This window comes from Hoplias malabaricus, chromosome 16 (genome assembly GCF_029633855.1).
Source record: "Hoplias malabaricus isolate fHopMal1 chromosome 16, fHopMal1.hap1, whole genome shotgun sequence".
NCBI classification, from domain to species: Eukaryota; Metazoa; Chordata; class Actinopteri; order Characiformes; family Erythrinidae; genus Hoplias; species Hoplias malabaricus.
Genome location: NC_089815.1, coordinates 3,553,810 through 3,578,455, shown reverse-complemented (window position 1 = coordinate 3,578,455; position 24,646 = coordinate 3,553,810). Strand labels below are relative to the sequence as shown.

At 44.3% G+C, this 24,646-nt stretch overlaps 2 protein-coding genes across 3 annotated transcripts; one reads left to right on the top strand and one right to left on the bottom strand.

Moving 5' to 3' along the window:
• Positions 1-904: 904 nt before the first annotated feature.
• LOC136671320 (inhibin beta B chain-like) lies at positions 905-13,843 on the bottom strand. Its single transcript, XM_066646983.1, has 2 exons — positions 12,763-13,843; positions 905-2,729 (listed from the first exon to the last, which is right to left on the bottom strand). Exons 1-2 carry the CDS (start codon positions 13,139-13,141, stop codon positions 1,951-1,953), a joined length of 1,158 nt encoding a protein of 385 aa, XP_066503080.1. The 5' UTR covers positions 13,142-13,843; the 3' UTR covers positions 905-1,950.
• Positions 13,844-16,099: 2,256 nt separating this feature from the next.
• Positions 16,100-23,020, top strand: ralbb (v-ral simian leukemia viral oncogene homolog Bb (ras related)). Of its 2 annotated transcripts, none has more exons than XM_066646985.1 (5): positions 16,100-16,237; positions 17,336-17,507; positions 18,915-19,123; positions 20,382-20,559; positions 20,723-23,020. In XM_066646985.1, the coding sequence occupies exons 2-5, from the start codon at positions 17,394-17,396 to the stop codon at positions 20,837-20,839; spliced, it is 618 nt and encodes a 205-aa protein (XP_066503082.1). In that variant the 5' UTR covers positions 16,100-16,237; positions 17,336-17,393; the 3' UTR covers positions 20,840-23,020. The 2 variants fall into 2 exon arrangements, with proteins under 2 accessions (XP_066503082.1, XP_066503081.1); XM_066646984.1 differs by having other exon boundaries at positions 17,331-17,507.
• Positions 23,021-24,646: the final 1,626 nt, after the last annotated feature.

Genomic DNA, 24,646 nt, shown 5'->3' with positions numbered 1-24,646 from the left:
AGAAATATTAAATAGAAAAAAATGAAAATATTAAAGTTGATGAAAAAATATGACATTTTCCATTTATCTACTGTACAATAAGAAAAAAAGAAAGAAAATTGAGCTGAAAATGTAATTTGTAAAAGTGTACCCTGATACAGTTTTTAGGCCTCTGAATGTGATCCAACAGTTTTGTACATAACAACGTGACGGTCTTAATAAAGTAAATCTCGGCCTCTTTGGTTCCATGATTCCGTTAAATACATTTGAACAGAATTCAGTTTTGCTTTTATTATAAAAAATAACTTTTCTGATATCAATGGCAGTTTTTCTGTTTTTTTTGTAATTTTTTAAATTTTTTTTACTAATAATGCAACTTTATTATTATTATTACTATTTATTATTATTATAATTATCGTTATTATTATATTTCAGTGCAAACATTGTACCAACCATTCGCTCGGAGAAGGAAGCGAAAGACATTTCAAGTATTTGATAGAGTTTTTAACGATGTCTTTTTACGTTTTTGTAGCTAGAGTTCAGTCGGTCCGGTGTGGGTCAGTTCTGTACATTGCATAGTTCATGCGGCACTTATTTGAAAAGGATTGTGAGCGAGCACAGATGCGCCACTGGATACCCTTCGAAGGCATTTCAATCAGCAAGTGCTATAAAATGTGCATCTACTTTCCGTTCTCTTTCATTTTGTGTCGGAACAGAACGATATGGCAACTTGAGAGACGTGAAGATACAACATGCTTCGGTTGTTTTAAGTACTTTTGGAAGTTGTTTTTCCTTTATCCAATGGCACTGTTGTAGTGTTCAGCGGGGGGCATTGTTCTCCGCACACTTTTTACAGCTTGTCACATGAATACCCCCCCCCCCCCTTATCCCCCACCCCCTCCTCAAAAAGATTTGAAAGGTTTGAAGCATAAGAAAACAACAAAAACAAAGAAAAAGCAATGTCTCATGCTTTATAAATGGCCCCAGTGATGGAATGTCCCGCTGTAGTTTTTAAAAAAAACATTACGGAGAATGTTTAAAAATTGCAGCATATCTGAGACAATGAGGGTCGCTCCGAGACCTATTTCAGGGCCTCGGACGCTTGTGAGAAAGACAGAACCCAGACGAACTCTGCGCTGAGCTATCTCGGCTGTCACCGTGTTTGACAGATGGTTCTGAAGGGCTGGTTATGGCAAGTGCTGCTGTTGAATGGAAGTGAAGTCCTTGTCAGTGCTTTTAAATACAGTTGTGGGCAGTTACACAGACGGTCAATCGTCTCCCCGGTACGGTCCATTTAAAGGAGAGAAGAAAAGAAATGGCAATAAAATATATGTATTTATTTATTCTTGTACGGAAATGCCACCATCCCTTTGACCTCAGGACCTTGTAAATAAACCTGTGATTGTTAAATAAGACAAAACCGTGTGACAGCCGGGGGAATATTAACAAATATAAATATATGTACAGAGGTTTGTGCATGCATGGAAGCGATGTTCATAAATACCATTGTCTTTCACTGAAAAATCATGAGTCACGAGTGTGAAGTAATAGTTTGGTGGGAAGTTCACAGTTTCAGCTTTACCCCAGAATCCCATCAGTCAAGGATTGTTGTCATCTGGAGGTTTTATTAGTTTTGCACTGGAGCTAATAAACGTATTAGCATTGGATCCTTAGCATTGTGCAAACTGCATGCTTAGATATTGTGTCATATTGCTACCAGCCTTTATAACAGCCTCTGAAACCTAGTTAAAGTTAAAGAGTAACGCACGCAGTTTGCATTATGCTAAGTGTTGCCTATAAGCCTCCATTACTGGTTAGCAACATTAGCCTTCAGTAGTAGCTTCAGAACAAAACTACAGATGTTAGCTTCAGACCACAAGTATTTTGACTCACTAGCCACATCTGGGACGAGAGTAAAGTTGCGTAAGTGTGATATTTCCCACAGACTATTCCTTCACGAACATCCCCAGCTCAAGCGCAGCCACACTCCTCCACGATCATGTTGGGCACGTCCCGTTTGACGATGTTGTACTCGTCGTCGAAGTAAAGCATGGACATCGTGCTGAGCTTGGTGGGGATGCAGCAGGAGTTCATTGACCCTGGGGTCATGCCTCGCATGCGATACTGGTTAACCACGGCTGTGTGGAAGGAGGATGCAGAGCCAGGCACCCCAGCCATGTACGCTGGGCAGTTGCCCTCGCAGTAGTTGCCGAAGTATCCCGAAGGGGCGATGATCCAGTCGTTCCAGCCGATGAGGCGGAAGTCGATGTAGAATTGTTGCCGACAGCACAGGCTGCTGCTGCCGTCGCACTCAAGGCCTCGCTTGCGGATGCGATGTTTGCCGTCCTCTGCCGTCCGCGCCCTGACCACAAGGAACGGCCGGTGGGCCTCGTCGGCCGAGTTGACCAGCACTGGCAGGACGCCGGCGGCCTCGCAGCCCTCACAGCGGACGTCCAGGTTCTGCCGCCGATCGCCTTTGGAGAAGACCAGCCGCACGGCGTCGGTCAGCGGGAACGTGTGCCAGCCGCTGCGTTTCAGGTCCACGCGCTTCTCCACGAGGTTCCACTTGCTGCCCAGGCCCGGCTCCTGGTAGTAAACCTTGACTGTGACCTTCCTGCGTGAAGGCTTTTCTGACGAAACAGGCAGCAGCTTGAAGTAGAGCCACAGGTTGGCCTGGGACACAAAAAGGTTCTGGTTGCCCTCATTGGAGATGGCGAAAAACAGGCTGGACTTGGAAGACAGCAGTTCATCTAGAAGACAAAGAGGGAGAGATATGGAATTCCAGTGAGCGATCAGACCCATTAGTCTTAAAAAAAAAACATAAATAAATTAAGAAATATAAAAAATAATATCAACAACAACAACAAATGATGTTGAGGACATACAGCTCCAAGGCTTTGGATTTGTGGGTTCAATCCCCACTTTGAGTGAGTGAGTGAGTGAGTGAGGAGTGTGGTGTGTTCTCCCTGTGTCTGTGTGGGTTTCCTCCGGGTGACTGTCTGTGAGGAGTGTGGTGTGTTCTCCCTGTGTCTGTGTGGGTTTCCTCCGGGTGACTGTCTGTGAGGAGTGTGGTGTGTTCTCCCTGTGTCTGCTTGGGTTTCCTCCGGGTGACTGTCTGTGAGGAGTGTGGTGTGTTCTCCCTGTGTCTCCGTGGGTTTCCTCCGGGTGACTGTCTGTGAGGAGTGTGGTGTGTTCTCTCTGTGTCTGCGTGGGTTTCCTCCGGGTGACTGTCTGTGAGGAGTGTGGTGTGTTCTCCCTGTGTCTGTGTGGGTTTCCTCCGGGTGACTGTCTGTGAGGAGTGTGGTGTGTTCTCCCTGTGTCTGTGTGGGTTTCCTCCGGGTGACTGTCTGTGAGGAGTGTGGTGTGTTCTCCCTGTGTCTGCTTGGGTTTCCTCCGGGTGACTGTCTGTGAGGAGTGTGGTGTGTTCTCCCTGTGTCTGCGTGGGTTTCCTCCGGGTGACTGTCTGTGAGGAGTGTGGTGTGTTCTCTCTGTGTCTGCGTAGGTTTCCTCATGGTGATCCAGGAAACTGGATGTGCAAAAATGCCCATGGTGTGTGAGTGACTGACTGAAGGTGTGATGCCATGTGAGGGACTGGCAACCTGTACAGGGAGTGTTCATGCCTTGCACCCAAGGATTCTGGGTAGGCTTTGGACTCTCCATGACCCTGATCAGAATAAAAGGGTTACAGGAAATGAATGAATACTACTACTAATACTAATAATAATAATACAATTTATAGCAGTTTCCCAGTACCCAACTCACTTAAAAAATGAGAACCCACATTTCAGAAACATACACAGATTCATAAATTAGAGAAAGAAGCAGGTGGCACTCGAAAGGTGAAATGAAAAGGGGAAATTCCAAGGATGGGGGTCTATCTTAGAGTAACTTTGTTAAGCAAAAGTCACCACCAGTCGACACCCAGGCACTGGGGTCCACCAGCCATGGATGTTGATGGAGGAGACAGCACTGCCCCCAATTTTTCCTGCAGGACGAGGGGTTCAAACCAACAATCTCTGGCTCCCAAACTTGCTTCTTTATCCTACAGGCCATAGTCGCTCATGATAGCTTCATTACTGTATTTTGTTGCCCTCAACACTGAAAATAAATGTTCCTAATTGGTTCCTGGCCCGGAAGAAGTTTGTACACACACACAAATATCAAATATGTTCTGAAATCTTTACATTAGTCAGAAGTCCTTTAAACTTTTAAACAGGTTTCACCTTCTTTCCCCCCAAGGAATGATTCTTGGAAGAACTATCCACTGAAAGGTTCTTCCAGGAATTGGAGTGCTTCTTACATGGCATCGTGCCAAAGAACCCTTTTTCGGCACCTTTATTTTTAAGAGCGAGCGTCACTATAGAATAAAGCCTGGGTCCGGACAGAAGGCTGAAGGACATTAACATGCTGAGAGGGCAGTAGATCGCTCACATTGCCATGAATGGGCTCCCTAACTGGGAACACTTCAACCTAAAGGGATCAAATGGTGTTAGTGTTTCGTGTTAAATGACAACGTGGGTGGGAGGAGTTGTCAGGGTCTGTTCCGCTGTCACTTCTCCCTCTTTTCTCGCTCTGTTCTCTCTCTCTTACTTTCTCTGTTCTCTCTGTCTCTCGCTCTCTCTCTCGCTAGCTAACTCCGACCCACATGAACTCTCCCTCTCGCTCTGTCTTCCTGCACAGAGATATTAACAGTGGAGGACTGTGACTGTACGAGCCGGGCCACAGAGATATCAAAACTAGGTATAAACACCTCCACACAAATGCTAATTTCTGTTAGCTTCCTTACGAAATCTTACGAAATTTAACATCTTATTTTACCTTGTAGTCCCAGTGGAAATAAAGACATAACTGATTCACCCATCCGCCACTCCCAAATTTAGGCAGTGGTTAATCTGAGGTGTTAGGCCTTCAGTTCAGCTCCTGAAGGCCTCACCAATAAGAGCTCTAACTTGCTTCTGTCTGCCTAAATGCTGTGGAAAAACAAGGTCCTGATTTGATCATATTTCATTGGGTATTTCGAGACTGCAACACATTTTCCAATCAAAACACTGTAGAAATAATCACGTTTACCACAGCTAACGCTACCCTGCTGCGTATAAATTATACAGTGCAGTCGTGTACGTTATTAATTCCACACACATTCCTTAGCTTTGAGGGTGTGTAACTTTCTCAGTGAAACTCAGCAGAAGTGTGAAATCTGGCAGTTCCACTGGGTCCAGTGCTCGGACCTCTCATCTCTGAGTCACATGACGGTGCAGGCTATGACAGCGCTGTTCTGGGGTCGAGCCCAGTTGGCTCAGAGCGAGGGCGGAGATGAGGAGAGGAAGCTTATGAGGGCACAGCACAAAGGTTCAAAGACTTGTGAATGAAAGCTGCTGAGACGTAGAGCTTACAGCGCCTCGGAGAGGACACAATGAGCCCTGTGATGTCAGGAAAAAGACAAGCAGACTTTCCACACATGGCTCTTCAGTGAGAGAGAGAAGGAGGGAGAGAGAAATAAAAATAAAAGTTCCTAATTGCTTTTTGGCTGGGACACATGAATGTTGTATAAAAACCGTTGCGTATGAAAGCTCAGATGACTCTTATGAGTCCACTGGTGATTTTAAATCATGAATAAAATGACTAGATTAATGTAGTTCATGGTACAGGAGCCAGTGCTCCCCCCACGACCCTGTGAAGCTTTATTTTTGCAATTATTTGTCACTGTACAATGTACAACAAAATGTGTGTTCCGCATTTAACCCCTCTGTGGCGGTGAACACACACACACACACTAGTGCACTAGGAGCTGTGAACACACACCCAGAACCTTTGGGGGTTCAGTGACTTGCTCAAGGGCACCTCAGCCGTGGCTGTTCCTGTCGGTTCTTGGGATCGAACCGGCAACCGTCCGGTGCCAAGCCCGGTCGGTCCTCTAACATTTAGGCCAAGGCTGCCCCTGAGCAACATCAAAACATCACCAGGGCGCTAAGTGCTTTCACATGCTGACAGGAAAATAAAACATCTGGCAACATTTCGCTGCAGAAAGTGGCATAGGCTCATGTGAACACTTCTTAACTCTAGTGAGTAGTCAATGTTATGAGAAATCTACCGTCACATCTTGGAACAAACAAATAAAGCTCCAACACTGGAATCACCTTATTATATCCTTTCAGCTGTTCCACACGAAGAGAGATTCTACATATGAACTAGATGAAAAATATTTAAGTGTCAAATAGAGCTTCCAAATGATGCCACAGAAGCTGTTTATTTATTCATTAATTATCTGTAACTACACTCCTCACAGACAGTCACCCGGAGGAAACCCACGCAGACACAGAGAGAACACACCACACTCCTCACAGACAGTCACCCGGAGGAAACCCACGCAGACACAGGGAGAACACACCACACTCCTCACAGACAGTCACCCGGAGGAAACCCACGCAGACACAGGGAGAACACACCACACTCCTCACAGACAGTAACCGGAGCGGGGCTCGAACCCACAACCCCAGGGTCCCTGGAGCTAAAGGTTCTACACGTGGTAACAGGATGTGGTACCAGCTCTGGATCCCAGAGGTCTCCCTGTAGTGTGTCTGTGGTTTCTTGGTTGTTGACTAATCGTCTTAACTTCTGACTCTGTTTGGGATGATTTTGTTGTGTTGGTGTTGACAGTGGTGTTCATTTTTGTTCTTCTGCGAACTCTTAGTTTGTAAAACACCTGCATTGAGGACACATTCTGAAACACCACCCGTGAACCATGTTTGTGCTCTCTCTTAAAACAAAAACAGAGACGAAATGGAACAGAGCAAAAGCAGCTAAAATCCAGAGTTTCTGCTCCTCACTGCTATTAAGCTTTGTCTCGTTTTCTTTTAAAGGAACAGGAGCTGAAATCGTTTCTGTTTGAAACAAGGCCGTTTAGACAGTGTTTAAATGTGCTGTGTTGTTTGATCCTTGTGGTATCTGACACTTGTGGAAGAGGTTTCAAATACATCCATTTTAATATCCATTCTTTAGTGAATTAATTGTAAACATTAACAATATGTAAAACAATAGTTGTGCCTTAAGAATGTTGTTCCCTGTAGAGGGTGTGTTACACTGTCAGTTAGAAACTCAACAAAACATGTCATTTGACCCGGGGTGCCCAAACCTTTGCCCACAAACATCCAGCGCTCCCAGATTCCTCGCGTATGTTCGGCCCCTCCCACTGAATTTCTACAGGGGCCGCGGTGCAGGGGCTGAAAGACAGCTGTCAGGAGATGCAAATTAGAGAGCTGGAGGAGAAAGACAAATGCGTAAGGTCAAAAGCCCCAGAAGTTAAGCCTGGCTGCGACACGCAGAGCAGGACAATACCTGGGTGGGCCGCTCTGCCCTCAACAATGCACACAGCTCAGCATGCCCCCACCTGCACGGCCTTCCAAACACTGGGAGAGTAAATCTCCACTCCATTACTCAACGTCTCCACATGCAAAAGACCACCGCCACCTGCCCACAGTGACTGACGGTTTGGCCGCAGGAACAAAACAAGAGCGCTGATGTACTGAGTGTTAATCCCTGCTACAAGTGCCGTATTTACTAACAGCAACATTGGGCAGATAAAGCGGCACAGATACAGGCATAACAACATATAATAAGTCAATTGTAAAGGGACGAGTGAGGAATACGGAATTCAAACCTTCTAAAAGCCCTGTTATGAGCAGGATATCCTCAGGGATAAGCTTTTATGAGTAGATTTCCATCATAGAAAGGACTTTTTTAACCTCAGAGATAATTCCACAGGCTTTTTAAAGTGCCGGCTTATGCTTTCCATTCCACAACGAACCGGGTGGAAATGCCCTTTAAGATCTTTGGGTTAAGAAGAGCAGCCCGGTTTGCCATCGGTTCTGTGCCGAGGTGCACACAAACCCAGTACAGGGCTGGCCTCGGGCGAAACCTCAGGAAGACTCTGGAGCTCGTCCAGTTCTCCGTGTCCCTGGGTCACCCTGCCTTCTAATGAGCAGCCAGCTGAGCCGATATGCCAACGAGTTCACAACTCTGAGCTGCTACGTTCTCCACAACAACATCACTACATTAAGTCTTCACTCTTTCTCAGGACACTGAACACACACTAATTACGTGAGAGTGAGAGTGAGGGTAAGTTTCAGTCCTGCACACGAAGCCCTGAGCGCTTAGTTTGTCTCTAAAAGAAAGACACCTTTATTCAAACCATAAGCTGAAGAAAACACACTCAGTTAATCACAATTAAAGGAACACTACGTAATATTTTTACCTTCAACGTACCGCTTCAAAACCATTGTGACACTTCACTGACCTGTAGTAAGGAGAGTAAAGTGTCTGTCATTGCTACTGCAGGCTTAGCACTGCGGAAACCGCTCTATGTAACTTCCGGAGGAGGGCTGCCTATGTCAATCAACATGGGAGAAAACAAGCTATTCGTTCTGGTTCGCTTTAGAATTGTTCCGACTCTTTGTCTGACTCTCTCCAGTCACTAGAGCTGCATTTATGTGAGAGAGAAAGGACCGAGTAAAACAAACATCGTTAGTGCAGTGAACAAGAAAACAAGAAAATGGCAATGGAGACCAAAGAGAACCAAGCGAAAACGGTTAAAAACCACAGCTTCCGCTCCTCGCTCCTCACCCCTGGGCTCTCGCGCTGAACCGAGCTGTGGCTCATTCTCGTTTAAAGGGGCAGGTGCTGAAACGGGAACATTCCCAACAGGTTTAGACGGGGGGGGGGGGGGGATGCTGTTGTGGTGTTTGTTCCTTGTGGTATTTTGACCACAGAAATTTCATCAAGAATAACTGTGTTCACTTATATCCCCTTTTACTCTGCTGCATGTGGCGGATGTGTGCAATTATTTTCACTCGTCTAAATCAGAGATTAACTGGATGTTGCCACTGGGCAGGATCTGAACATTCTTCCTTCCAGACATGTGGCACCACTGATCATTTCAAGTCTCCTTCATGAGGCATTTTGGCACACTGTTTCTGGTGCTTGTCACTGCGCCACGTCCAGCTTGGCAGCCCAGGCTGAGTGCTGCCTTCGGGCCGAGAGCGAAAGGCCCACGGGTATTACATAGCGATGACCAGTACCACAGAGGAATACAGGGCGGAATGAGGAAACTAATGAGCAGACAGAGTCACACGAGGTACACGCTGCAATGCTTTTCTTTGTCGTTCTCTAAGACAACAATTTTGCTTTAGTCTCCTGCTGCTCAGATATTGCTCCTGAGAAAGAGCCCCTGAATCTCACCTGGGTGTTTTAGTGTTTGTTGAGATATAAACGCTCAGATTTCTGCAGCTGGACTAATCCAACACCACCACTCCTCATCCAACACCTCATACAAATCCGCTCCATTTTCCTTGGCTGTAAAAACGTACTGTGTCTCTAAAAACATTCATTCATTCATTCATCCATTATCTGTAACCCTTATCCAGTTCAGGGTCGCGGTGGGTCCAGAGCCTACCTGGAATCATTGGGCGCAAGGCGGGAATACACCCTGGAGGGGGCGCCAGTCCTTCACAGGGCAACACACACACACACCTACGGACACTTTTTGAGTCACCAATCCACCTACCAACGTGTGTTTTTTGGACTGTGGGAGGAAACCGGAGCACCCGGAGGAAACCCACGCAGACACAGAGAGAACACACCACACTCCTCACAGACAGTCACCCGGAGGAAACCCACGCAGACACAGAGAGAACACACCACACTCCTCACAGACAGTCACCCGGAGGAAACCCACACAGACACAGGGAGAACACACCACACTCCTCACAGACAGTCACCCGGAGAAAACCCACACAGACACAGGGAGAACACACCACACTCCTCACAGACAGTCACCCGGAGGAAACCCACACAGACACAGAGAGAACACACCACACTCCTCACAGACAGTCACCCGGAGGAAACCCACGCAGACACATAGCGAACACACCACACTCCTTACAGACAGTCACCCGGAGGAAACCCACACAGACACAGAGAGAACACACCACACTCCTCACAGACAGTCACCCGGAGGAAACCCACGCAGACACATAGCGAACACACCACACTCCTTACAGACAGTCACCCGGAGGAAACCCACACAGACACAGAGAGAACACACCACACTCCTCACAGACAGTCACCCGGAGGAAACCCACGCAGACACATGGAAAAACACACCACACTCCTCACAGACAGTCACCCAGAGGAAACCCACGCAGACACATAGCGAACACACCACACTCCTCACAGACAGTCACCCAGAGCGGGAATCGAACCTACAACCTCCAGTGTGACTGCAACACTACCTGCTGCGCCACCGTGCCGCCCTCTGGGCTGTATCACTTCCCTGAATCAGCGGATATCACGCCCTACTGCATGACTTTCTCTAAACCGTGCAAAGCATCGCTGTTAATAAAAATCATTGTATCTTTAGTTCCAAGTAATTTGGGTGCATTTCTATTGACCCAGGACAGCTTTTTAAGTTAATTACAATTCAACAAAAAAGCTGATAGGTGTTTTTCATTAGAAATGACTCCCTTTTAAATTGACAGGCCTTTCTTCAAACCGTCACATACATGAGTTTGGAATGAGCCAAGCAGCCATTTTACATTGTTTTACATGTAATCAGTGAATAATCCTAAACCTGTGGATGAAATGAACCTAGAAATCTAAAGGAACACTTGGGTGAAGAATCTACTTTACCAGATTTTCACTTCCCCAGTTGCAGTCGATTGAAGACATGTTTGGAGCAAATATTTTACTTCATTATTTTAGAGTCTTTCTACCAAACACTAGCAGTCAATAAAAAAAACACATCAACAAAACTCCTCTCGAACCACAGCCAGGTCCTAATAAAGGCCTCATAGAGCAGTGGATGTGCTTTAGGACCCTGAGTGCTTCTCTGTGAACTGTAAATGTGAGCTAATGTGACTATTCACTCCCCGGGTTTGTGAGCAACGTTAGCCTTGCAGCTTTAGTTCTAAACTCTACCTGAATTCAAGGATTCTACCTGATTTCAATTATTCTACCTGAATTCAAGGCTTCTACCTGAATTCTAGTGTACAATTAAATTTTATACCAATTTATTCCTTTAAATTCCCAGGTTTAGTGCATACTCCGGTTTATTATTCAGTAATTACATCATGAGGAAATCACTCTCTAATTGGAATCTTAGCTCGAGGCACAGATGATTTACAGCAGGTGACATAACACTTTACACGGTATAAAGCCTTAATGAGCTTTAGGTGAAGACCATTAATGTTTGGAGACTACACTGGAATTCCATCTTGTCCAGGCCTTCAGTTGAACGAATGCTCTGGAAAATCACGGTCCAGGTGTCTACTTGGGAAACATACAAATACAAATGATCTCAGCAGGAGCTTTGTGTCTTTCTACAGTGTAAAGTGGCTGAGGTTGGTGTTGTTGTGTAATCCCCACTGTTCTCCTGAAGTTCCATCACACTGTGCTGTTTATAGTGGATGAGGGAGGCAAATCACTCACTCACACACACACACACACACACACTCTACACTGTTTATAAGTCCCTCATGCCAGCAAACACCCATGGGAATACTTGGTTTTTACCGAATCCACAGAAAACCAAACACACCAGAGAAGACAATGACTTAAATACACAGTAGTTAGAACATCCCTGATCCAATGACATGTGTCTGAGTGTCTAAGCAAAATTCTGTTTACAGATTCTCTACAGGGACTTGGCTTAAATATGGCACTCCTCTGAAGACTGTAATAAGCAGTTTCTGAGAAAATAAAGAAAACTATATGAAATCTATAATGTGTCGTAACTTTTTGAACAAGGCACAATTCATTAAATTCATCAAACAGAAGCAGAGTGTTCAGAGGTGTGTTTTCAACATAGTGTTGAACACAAAACATCGTTTCAACGTTGCCATCACAGGACGAGCAAAGTCAGGTGCAACAAACTGAATCCAAAACTTCACGCTTAACTTTTTTGCTGCTGGATACAAGAGGAAAACTCACACACTCCTCATTCCCCAGGAATGATTTACATCCGTCATAATTTACTAGGACTTGCGGGTCCTTGGATGCCTGGGATGAGTCTGTGGTTAGCGAGTGACGTACAGACTCTGCCTGAACAACCAATATCATAACAATACGTAAGAATACGTCGGTGTCATAGTGACCTCAGGTTAATAAACTCTCCTCCTCCGGAATAGCTTCAGAAGAGCAGTCACAGTAGGCTTTTTATTTGTCTCTTTATTTCCCCCTGTGCCGATGTGATTCATTCTTTCCTGATAGAGCTGTTAGTCACATGCACTAAATACACTGAAGCCCACATCAGTGACTGTATATAGCACTGTATATATGACACAGGCCCACAGCTGTGTGCAAATGTTTGGTCACACTTTGTAAGAGGTACACATACTCTACAGAAAACACACACACAGCTCGGTTATTTCTACACACCGTTTTTGTCCTCCTCAGTTTATAAATAGGAAAAAACAATGTTGGCACCTCTTTATGTATCTGTTAAAGACTAGACACCAGGTAAGACACTGAGGAGTAACAGTGGTCACTTATTATCACTTCATTCAGGAGTGCCCCAACTTTGGCATGAGACTGAGGCAGGTAGATCTGTCTCGTGCCAAGAAACACGCGGAGGGGGGGGACACTTTTGTTCAAATCCACTGTAGAGCGCTGGACTCGGTTACATCGCTGACCACCGCATGTTCGAGAACCTGTGACGTAGGCACGCAAGCAGCTACGCTCAACATCTGGCCCGTCCAGCTGCGTTAGCTGTGGGGGGACTAACCAACACACCTGTTTCCGCGAAGCTGATGATCTCCGAGCTTTCCTCCTCCGCGTCGTTGGCGTAGCTGGCGCTGGGGATCTCCACCCTGCCGTCGTCGCGCACTCTGCCCGCGTGCAGCTTCCTCAGAGCGGTCACCATGGCCGCTTTGGGCACGGGGTGCGTGATGTTGGGTCGCTCCCTCATCTGGAGCCGGCTCAGGATGTGCCTCTTCACCGCCTCCAGGAAGTCTGCGTCCACGCGCCTCGCCTCGTCCGCCTGCCCGAGGCCGCAGGACGCGCAGAAGTCCTGCGGAGGCGCCGTCCGCGCCTCGGGGTCCGGCGCCGGAGTGCAGCGGCTCGAGAGAACGCACGCGGCGAAGCACAGCACCTCCACGACGAACCCTCTCATTTTCCTCGCGCGCCGGTCTGCCCAAACACGAAGGCGCGCGTCTGTGGGTACGGGGCCGAAGTTCGTATTAGGAGCGCACGCGCGAAAGCCTGCCGACGAAGTTGCAGTGTTGTGGTGTCCGGTGGGCGCGCGAGGCAGCGCTCGGCTCGTCCATTCGACACTGCGCGCTGGATGCGGTCAGCGGGTTTCAACTCGGAGAGTTTTGATCAGACTCCTTTGTTTGGCTGCTCTCAGGCTTTGGTCACTTCGTGAAGCTCGCGACGAAAAAAATCAAAGGCAAAATGACGTCCAACGTCACGCAACATGACTTATTGTCCTCTGGCGCTTCTTAACAAAGGATGGGACGCTGGCCGGGAGTCTCCAAATACGGCGGGCGCGTCATGGCATGGCTACGAGCCCTTGGAAAGTATATTTGGGCTATTATTATTATTATTATTATTATTATTATTATTATTATGAGTCAATGACGATGGAGATGGAGACTGTATGACTCTCCCGTCAGTTCAAAACATCCATAATGAGAGAAAAAAATAAAAATCATTCAATAGTATTCCCTAGGTGACTGTATGTCCAGCTGTGTCCAGTATGTCCAGTGGGCTATTTCCAATCTCAGATCTCTAATTTCGGACCCAGCCTGCCGCTTGTCTGACGCGTAAACCTCCAGGAAGCGTCCTCCAAGTACCTTCTCATAGCTCTCTGAGCTCTTCTCCTCTGCTCTGAACGAGCGCCACATTGCGCCGCGCGCCACCGAAAGTTTTTATACACGCGCAAACCACGTGGGACGAGCAGCCAACTGCAGCCCACCCGCAGCCCACGGGAGTGGATTATGCTGAAGCACACGCACTGAAACTTCCCCGCGTAGCACCTTTGGTCTGACGAGAGAAGAAGGGGAACCGACTTCAGGAATGTTTCAAATGTTTCCAAAAATACCTGCCGCCTACGCACATTAATAACCGCTGAATTAAGCGTTGGATTCATGATCCACAGCTAATCATCCATCAGTGACATCATAAACATCAGTGACGTAACTACCCAGTAAACATTTAGCCGTTGATTCAACGTTGAAAAACGTAATGACTGACGTCTAATCAACGTTCTCTTAAGGTTGAAAATGAAAGTTGAAAAGACTCCGAACACAGACATTGAAAAAACCACTATTAGACGTATTTGGACGTCCATTGACGTTATTAGTTGGTCCCGAAAGAAAATTACTTGTATAAAACGCGTTTTGGACGTCCACTGACGTTATCGATTGGTCACCACTTAACTAACTTATTAAGATGGATTTTGGACGTCCATTGACGTTTAAAATATGTCCTTGACGGACAGACTACTTTTAGACATATTTTGAACGTCCAGGGACGTTCCTTGTTTACTGGGTAATGACCCCAACGGCTAAGTGGCGTCCAATAACTTTAAAGCTATAGCGTCTAGTCTAAGGTCTATTCACAGCACGGTTTGGGCCGTCAGCGCAGGTGGTGACGGGTTCCCTGTTAGTACATTTCACGTTGTTGGATAAGCCTGTGTTCATATCTGACCGGTCGTTTTGCTACACGGCCAGGTTGTTTTTTCTGAAATCACCCTGTGGCCACCAAAAGTTTCAGAATTCTAAAATTTTGGGTGGACCACACACACACACACACACACACACACTTCCCCTTGAATTTAAACCAAGGCTGAAGTGTCACACACAGCCTAAACAACTTTTTATTTATCATTTTCCCACAATGAAATAAAGAAAATAAGGTCTCAGCCATTTCAGGAACAACAACGTGATTCTTTTATTTATTTATTTATTTATTTATTTATTTATTTTTTATTTATTGCTGATCGTGGCTTAAATGAAAAAAGAGGCAGAATTAGTAAAAACAATGTTTTTCACGTTAACCGTAAATATCACACTTTAATTGTAAAAGATGAGAAAAACATTTTTTTGTTTGTTTTTTTGATGTTGAGGAAAGTGTGATGACGCTAATGAACCTGTGATTTCTGAACTGTATTCCTGATGTTTCTCAGTGGATAAGTGAAGTGTTTACTGACACAGAGGGGTTTAACCTTATCCTTCTGTGCTACTTCATGCTCCTACGTTTGGGATTCTCTTCATTGTGTCCCTCGTTAGATTTGGCGTTAGCTCCGTTTAGACTGGAAAACGGGCTGTGGAGGTTTCGCAAATTGACTATTATCTGTTTAAGTGTTACGTTTATAATTTGTTGAAGACGGCAGCATATCACAGCGGTTTTCGTGTGCTCGTGCACGCTCGTAAGAGTGACCACACAGTGCCACCTTTCGGTCAAACCGTGCTGGTGCATTCACAATGAACGTGTATAAAAAATCTAGTAAAACATTATGTATCTAATAATCAACGTCATAAAGGAGATAATGGAAATTACAGATAATGGATGAATGAATGAACATATTTTGGAATATTTCTGTTTGTCTAATTATTGACTTAAAAGATATTTTTTTGTATGCTTTTGATATTTTTTATATGCTAAAAAGAAAAAGAAAAAGCAATCAAACAAACAACAAACATAATGTTCAGTATCCATAGTGTCAATAAAGATGATCCCAGACTAAAACCAGGAAGCAGGGAATTAAGAGGTCAGTGACCATTTCCGTTCCAAAACATTTCTGAAATTGTAGAGTTCCAAATACAGTCACAAACGGGCAGATCCGGACAGACAGTGTGTCACGTGTCATAAACCTAATCATTCCCGCTGGATGGGGCTGTCGAGCTGCAAAAAACCGGAGAGACGAGTGAAGTCAGAGATGGGTAATAGTTGCGTAGATCCAGAATGATAGCGAAGGTTATCATTTTCACTTTTAAATTAACTTCTAAAAATGTGATTTGTTGAACAGGGATGGGTTTGCGTGAGTTTAATTCAAGACTAAATAGGGGAATTTGATTAAAGCTGACCAACAATTCAAGTGAAGCGGGTGTCCGTTTTGTGACGTCACATCCACATGATGTGACTTTCCGGTGGACGGGGCTAGAGAGGAGCAGCAGTTTGGAGCAGGGAGTCGCTCCAGTTTAGGAACACGGTTTGAACTCAAGCTTCGTTAAAGGGCACCACTTCAGTTACAGAGCAACAGACGGTGAGCGCACTTTGATTTCCGTTCAATTCGCGTTGGAGGAGAGTTCTCACTTAAGAGAGATTTTTTAAACTGACTTCAGGCGTTACTTCTCTCTTTGTGGAAAACATTTGATTGACACTCTTGCTGCCCAATGAGCAGTTAGAAGCAAGTGGACAGGGTTTGCTACGGGTCTGCTCAGCCAATCAGGAGCGAGGAAAGGCGGGGCGTACGGCGCACAATAAGGAATGGGTGGTGTCCATCTGAGTACACCGAAAGAAAACAAAGTAGACTTAAATCCTGTTGATATACTCCAGACTTTATTCTCTGAGTTGTTCCTCTTTGTTTGTCAGTGTATTTAGCGTAGCTTACGCTTTTTGTTTACCCTTCTAGGCGAGGGAGTCTTTTAAACAAGTTTAGGCGGTAGTTTCACTTTTATAGCACTGTTCTCTGCGGGTCTGTATGTCCGTAAGACAAAAACAAGTGTGGAAATTTACCTTGAGTCACGTAGTATTTGTGGTTGTTCTTGAGAAACTGTTAGATTAGTGGGGTATTAACTTGACCAAAAAGTGTGTCCTTTGCAGTTGTATAAAGAGTTTGAGAAGACTATTTATTATTTTCACTTATTACATCAGTATTTTGAGAAAACTACATCCTTTGTCCGAGATGCAAGATCATTATTTAGAAACATAACTTATAATTTTGTCAGAGTTTTGAAAAAAAGAGTCGGTGTTCCAAATGTTACCTACGCTCAAAATTAAAAAAATTTTTTTTTTAAATTTCAAGAATTGACTACAATTGCTAGAAGCAGAAACTGGTTGTGGTGGAGCATTTTGAAAAAAAAAATTAATAATAATGGTAATTAATTTCCATTTTGTAGTGAGAGAAACTGGTGTTGTATCTGATTTTTCTTTGCTCAGAAAAATGCTTACCACAGCACCTTCAACTCAGTGAGTCATGTTACAGTAACTCCAACTGCTGATTAAAACAGATCTAGGGCCGGAAAAACTGTAACCAAGTGTTTCCCTCTAACTCTTGTAGAGCCCTCTGTACTTTTTGCTTTCTTTGGAACCCTCTGTGATATGTCCACTATTTACATGTTCTCTGTGTTGTTTAGTCCAGTCTTTCAAGGAAGAAGCGGTTTACGGCAAGCTGGAGAGGGCACAGGAGCTGTACAAACATGGCAGCCAATAAGACGAAGGGTCAGAGCTCTTTGGCTCTGCACAAGGTCATCATGGTGGGCAGCGGAGGAGTGGGAAAATCGGCCCTCACCTTGCAGTTTATGTATGATGAGGTGAGATTCACACTGGCCCAGGATCAGCAGTACCGCGTCTGTTGACGTATGAGTGGCAAAATGTTATCAGCACTATATTCTTGGAAAGATTCCAGATGTTTGATGCCTGCCACTTTTAAACGCAATCCCTATATAATTGCTGAAGTTGCCAAGCAAACAGTCCATTGGTCTTTACAAAGCTTAGAGAAGAATAGCGCACAGTGTAACCTCATATAGTCATGTGTAAACAGCCAGTGTTTTTACCTCTTTGGCCATACATACCAGTGTCTGATAAAGGACATATATTCACAGGTACTCTACTGTAGACCCCATGTTCAGTCTTATTCACTGGTTACTTTTCATCGTCAAAGTAATCCCATTTCCAAATTCCTCTACATTTCAGATGTTCAGTTTCACTGCTCTAGTGCAAGACATCTTTTTTTGTTTATGTGCTTTTCTCAGTAATGAATTCTTGAAGCTACATATAGCATCAATCACACAGAGTGAAGGTGTCTTCACACCGCTGAAATATGGAGAGTTATGGAACAGTCTCTTAAACATAAACACTTTATCTTCCTTTGACTCTCCACACTCTTATGCCAAAAAGTCAGTTATTCTAAATCTAAAAGGCCTGTCATAGTAGCCATTTTTGGTGGTCGATATATTGTCCCAGAAATGTATTGCAATAAACTATGTTATTGTCATTTTAAGACTATGTTACGCGACAGATGTTCTGATAACATAATAACTTGACATAATTACACCACTTTAAACAGCAATGAAATTGTAGCAGAACATAGTTATTAAGAATATTCAGACATTATTAATAACCGCTGAATTAACCTTTCACAATTAATAAGGAAATGTCCATTTATTGTAAAATACATTGATAATGTTGTTATTGTGACAGGTCTAATATCTAATAATTATCTTTATGTCTGTCCTCAGAAACGTCTCCTTAGAAATTAATAACTTGTTAATAATGTGTCACCCAATTTAACAGCACATTGAACAATCGATTGTAAAACAATGGCAGCTTGTGTAATAACATAGAACAATAGGTGGTTCCTTTTTAATGTTGGTGATAAAATGCACCAGACTATTTGCCAAAAGTACACACAAAAATAACGTTTTCTAACCGTTTATGGCTTGAATGAGAGGTTCTAGGAAAAAAAACTGTCACTATTATGGAACGCCACACAAATCAAATTTAGAGAAACAACTGTATAAAGAACATCATTGAAAGGTTGATAGGCAGCCAGAAGGGGCTCTACTTTGCAGTTGCTTCAGAACCCTTTTTAGAACCTTTTTTAATAGGTGTGTAAGGTTGATTGAATATTCTTCCAGCCTAAAGCTTTAAATTAGGTTTTAAATTACAGTGTTAAGGTCACATTAAAATGAACCTGGTCCTGATTGCTTCTCCCCCAGTTTGTAGAAGATTATGAACCCACTAAAGCCGACAGCTACAGGAAGAAAGTGGTATTGGATGGAGATGAGGTTCAGATCGATATCCTGGACACAGCTGGACAGGAGGACTATGCTGCCATTAGGGATAACTACTTCCGAAGTGGAGAGGGCTTTCTATTGGTGTTCTCCATCACCGAGCAGGAGTCCTTCAGTGCCACATCTGAGTTCAGGCATGTGTCCACACAGTTTTAATATTTCACAATTAATAATGCTTTATAAATCAGACAGTAACATGCACTACAATGGTACTTTAGTTTGATTTGTGGGCGGAGCAAGTTTGCGTCCTCCTAAACCACACCAATAACTATGTTTGCTGTTTCCATTTTGATCATTTGGTGTTGGCAGCAGTGTAGTTTAGTTACCTGCATCAAAACTGAAAGAGAAATGGTTATGTATGTGAAGATAAATCATTGTAAAAGTAGCCTATTTACTGTGGAACCACACTTCTGACAGACTCTTGCTTGAGTTGTGTTTCTTCTTCAGTGCTGATGTTCAGTCTGTTCAAGTTGTCTAGAGTTTAAAAAATGATATCACATATGGCCACAGAAAGAGGACTGATGGGTATCAGGACTAGGATTTGTCCTGTTTTGTGCCAGGACACACACAACTCAAATTACAAATTAAAATGTAGTTTATTTGGTGACCATATGTTAATACGTGGGCGGCACGTTGGCGCAGCAGGTAGTGTTGCAGTCACACAGCTCCAGGGGCCTGGAGGTTGTGGGTTCGATTCCCGCTCTGGGTGACTGTCTGTGAGGAGTGTGGTGTGTTCTCTCTGTGTCTGCGTGGCTTTCCTCCGGGTGACTGTCTGTGAGGAGTGTGGTGTGTTCTCCCTGTGTCTGCGTGGGTTTCCTCCGGGTGACTGTCTGTGAGGAGTGTGGTGTGTTCTCTCTGTGTCTGCGTGGGTTTCCTCCGGGTGACTGTCTGTGAGGAGTGTGGTGTGTTCTCTCTGTGTCTGCGTGGGTTTCCTCCGGGTGCTCCGGTTTCCTCCCACAGTCCAAAAACACACTTTGGTAGGTGGATGGGCGACTCAAAAGTGTCCTTTTCAGGCTCATGGTGCTGAGTTATCTCCTTACAGTGGAAGGATCTTAAGCAAGAGTAGAACTTGTTCTTGATCGCTGTCAGTGATGAAAGCTTTAGATCCTGTTAATCTGATTGTGCATGTGTTTTTGTTTTTAGGAATCCTATTTTCTCGAGATATGTTAATAATTTCTAATCTAGATTTTCATTTTTTAAATGACTTTTCTCTTCCGTATGTGGTCCCTATGTTTAATTATTTCAGACACACTTCTGAAAATCAGTGAAAACTTTTGAAAATGAAAGTTTATTTTCGATTGCGAATTGCAAAATGAAGTGTGATCTGACTGGGAGCAAACTTTAAAGAATAGTCCGTAATAACAGTGCTGTTTAAATGTGTGCGTGAGACAGAGAGCAGATTCTGCGTGTGAAGTCTGAGGAGGATAAGATTCCCCTTTTGCTGGTTGGGAACAAGTCTGATTTGGAAGACAGGAGGCAGGTGTCTGTGGCTGTAGCTCGGGAAAAAGCAGAGGAGTGGGGAGTACAATATGTGGAAACATCAGCCAAAACACGCGCCAATGTCGATAAGGTACATGCACTCCCACGTCTCTGTAGCCGTTGTACTTCTACACTATTGTTATAGTAGAAATAAAATACGTAACATTAAGCTAGTACTGTAATCTCTTACTCTTTCCGTGTCACCAAACCTTGCCTTCATAATGTGAACGCTAACATGTCTGTGATGTTTTCAGGTGTTCTTTGACTTAATGAGGGAGGTCCGAGCTAAAAAAATGACAGAGAACAAAGACAAGAACGGAAAAAGTGGCAAGAAGAAGAAAAGCCTGAAAGAGCGCTGCACACTGCTGTGAACCGTTAACACAGAACCTTTCGGATGGACCCAGAGGACCTGAAAAGAGCTCCACTCCTGTGGTTAGCTTCACCAAACTCAATCATACATGAAAACTGTGAACTGGCTGTGGACAGATGCCTTCTTCGCTGTACTCAGCATCTAACTGGCATCTCTTAAGCAGCTTAGAAAATTGTCAAGTGCTTTAGATACTTTGTGTTCTGCCAACAAGTGGGTGCCATTAAAGGAAACTACACGGGCAGCTGTCTTTAAAGACATGGCCCTAAATAGTTTTTATTTTTTGCTAAGTCTTAATGGCCCTGTTCATAGACGGCATTAAAATGTGTCCTGTATCTGAACGTTGTCCGTAAAGACATATCGTAGATGAGTGTGATTGGAATAAGGTCAGCTATAGCACATGATTACAAACAAGTCATGTGTGTGTGTGTGTGTATAAATGCATTGTTTCTATGTGTGTGTGTGTCCACAAACACGTAGTAATTGGATTTGAATGCGTGTATAAACACTGGCCCTCATTCATCATAACCGCGTACACTCAAATCTTATTGTAAAATGTGCAATTTGCGGGAAAAATCATTTAATACTCTGCAAAAATAGACTTTAAACCTATTGTTTTAGGAAAATAATCACACAACACAATCACATTGTTCTGCCATATTCAGGATATGGAGCATATTTCGTACGAAGAAAGTTCAAACATTTTAAATATGGTTTATTAACCATTAACCACCTAGAGGCACAGGTAAAGGCTTATAAGCATCAGAATTACACTCACTACCTAAACAAACTACCCTTATGACCTATTCTATGCAGATTATATGTAAATGATCTGGTAGTTGTTTTCACAAACTGAAGCTGATTTATCAACAGCGCCTAAATCTTGGTTTGTTTCCATGTTGTGGGAACGTTTCATGAATCCGATGATAAAGAGTGCCATGTCATTCCATGTGATCAGATCTGTGCTTTGATGAATAAGGGCCATTGTGATTGTGTGTGTGTGTGTGTGTGTGTGTGTGTAGTAACACAATGGGGCTCATGTAAGTTCATGGCCCGATGTCATGTAGCTCCTCCTCCTCCTTTAGGTCCTAAACTCTCATTGTTACTGAAAAGATTAGTGACAGTTGGCTGTGGGGCACAAGGTATATCTCCAATAATATTCAATAATAATAATAACACTTTGTAGCAATTGGATATGGACCCAATCACACTGATTAGACGCTAATGCCCAGGGTAAACAGGGCCGTGGACCTTCCTCCATCATCGGCTATTGACATGGACGGCAGTTTCCGGTTGTTCCATGCTGCGATGATCATGCATCAGTACAACTTTGATCTGCAGTATATTAATATTGTATTTCATATTTTTTATGAGCTATTTCTTTTTGGGCTATGTTCCATCATCAGATAAAACCTATATTTTGTATATGAGCCATTTTGTAGTAATAAGCCATATTATTTTAAAGAAATCTATGAATGTATGCGTTGATGATTAGACAATGATTTTGATGAATGCTGCAGAGCATTAAGAGAAACAATCAAAGGCTGCACACTATGTTGAGAGGTTTCTGCTAAAATCTATCGTATTAATCAGGAGTAACGGCCTCTGTTCTTTAGAGAAGTTCTAGCACTAGATAATGGATCATCACTGTGAGGATTTGTTTGAATTGTGTTGGTTATATTTGGCATTAAGCATCGATACCTTGGGTTCCTCCAGTGTCCCATTTCCTTGGTCAGTGGTAGGTCTGTGTCCACTGAGTGCACATTAAAGAAAACCTAGAGTTGCTGGTTGATGGCACAGATATCAAGGTGGTGTGGTAGGGTGAGTGAGCACCACCCAACACACTCTTAACACTAGCATCCTTTCTGGAACCCGTTTCTGGGGGAGAACATTCTCAGTCGTGTTTGTGATGTAAGAAGGCTGTTAGGCTGATTGATGGATGAAGTGATGAACATTCCAGAAGGCATTCCTGTTGAAATGAAGCCATCCAGATCACTGAGATCCCCTAATGTTGTGTAATACTGCCCAGTCTTGGAGTACTATTCTCACAGATGTCACTATGCAAGGTCACCAGCAATACTGCTGTCGGAATACACCGCAGGTCCTGAAGCTGTGGGAACCATATTTTTGTTCAACCACTTAGTGTATGAATACATGTTGACAGAAGACCAAATAAACTGTGTATGTGAGTAACGTCTACAGCCTTTTTGTCCACATCAGTTTAACTACACACACACCCTCACACGCACTCACACACACACACCCTCTCACACACACGCACTCACACACACACGCACTCACACACACGCACTCACACTCACACACACACCCTCACACGCACTCACACACACCCTCACACACACACACACGCACTCACACACACGCACTCACACACACACGCACTCACACACACACACACGCACTCACACTCACACACACACACACGTACTCACACACACACGCACTCACACACACGCACTCACACACACACGCACTCACACACACGCACTCACACACACGCACTCACACACACACTCACACACACACAGACACACCCTCACACGCACACACACACGCACTCACACACACTCACACACACACGCACTCACACACACACACACACTCTCTCACACACACGCATTCACACACACACACACACACTCTCACACGCACTCACACACACACAAACACACGCACACACACACGCACTCACACACACGCGCACACACACACACTCACACACACACACACACATATACATACTCACTTAGAAATTGCATCTTAAGCGGTGCTATTTCTCAAATGTGTGTTTCTTTCCTCAAAAGCAAATATTTTATCACCACTTTTTGAATAATGCAGTGTAAAATGTATATTTGTATCATCATTTTATTCCTAATGTGTGTGTGTGTGCATATATATGTGTGTGTGTTGCTTGAAGTGTAAAGTATTCATTAATAATTGTTAATTAATAACTGTTTCCATGTTTATATTAAAAAAAGAAAGTGTATCTATAGCGTATATATGATGTATGAAGCCATAGTAAGCATCACGATAGGAATTACTGCTCTGTATAGTGTTCTCTAGTGTAAAACGACTCTTGTACACCGTTGTTTATGTTGTTTAAGTGGAGGTGGGGGAGGTGGGCGTGGTAAATCCAGCGGCGGCAGCTCCTATCACACACAGCAGGGGGCGCCACTTCAACCTAGAACCCTGCGCTGTGAACAACAAAGCGCTGCATGTTTGTTGATGAAAGAGATGGATTTAAAGAGAGGAGTGAGAGAAGGAAACTGCTCTTTACAGGAGTGGGTCAGTCACTCCACACCAGCGCTCTGCTGCAGCTTGGTAATGTATAAGAGAAGCATTTTGTGAATGAATATGTTGAAGAAAATTTCTCTTCATTGGTTTTAATATAGGTGGCACAGCAGGTAAGTGTCGCAGTCACACAGCTCCAGGGGCCTGGAGGTTGTGGGTTCGATTCCCGCTCCGGGTGACTGTCTGTGAGGAGTGTGGTGTGTTCTCCCTGTGTCTGCATGGGTTTCCTCCGGGTGACTGTCTGTGAGGAGTGCGGTGTGTTCTCCCTGTGTCTGCGTGGGTTTCCTCCGGGTGACTGTCTGTGAGGAGTGCGGTGTGTTCTCCCTGTGTCTGCGTGGGTTTCCTCCGGGTGACTGTCTGTGAGGAGTGCGGTGTGTTCTCCCTGTGTCTGCGTGGGTTTCCTCCGGGTGACTGTCTGTGAGGAGTGTGGTGTGTTCTCCCTGTGTCTGCGTGGGTTTCCTTTGAGTGACTGTTTGTGAGGAGTGTGGTGGGTTATCCC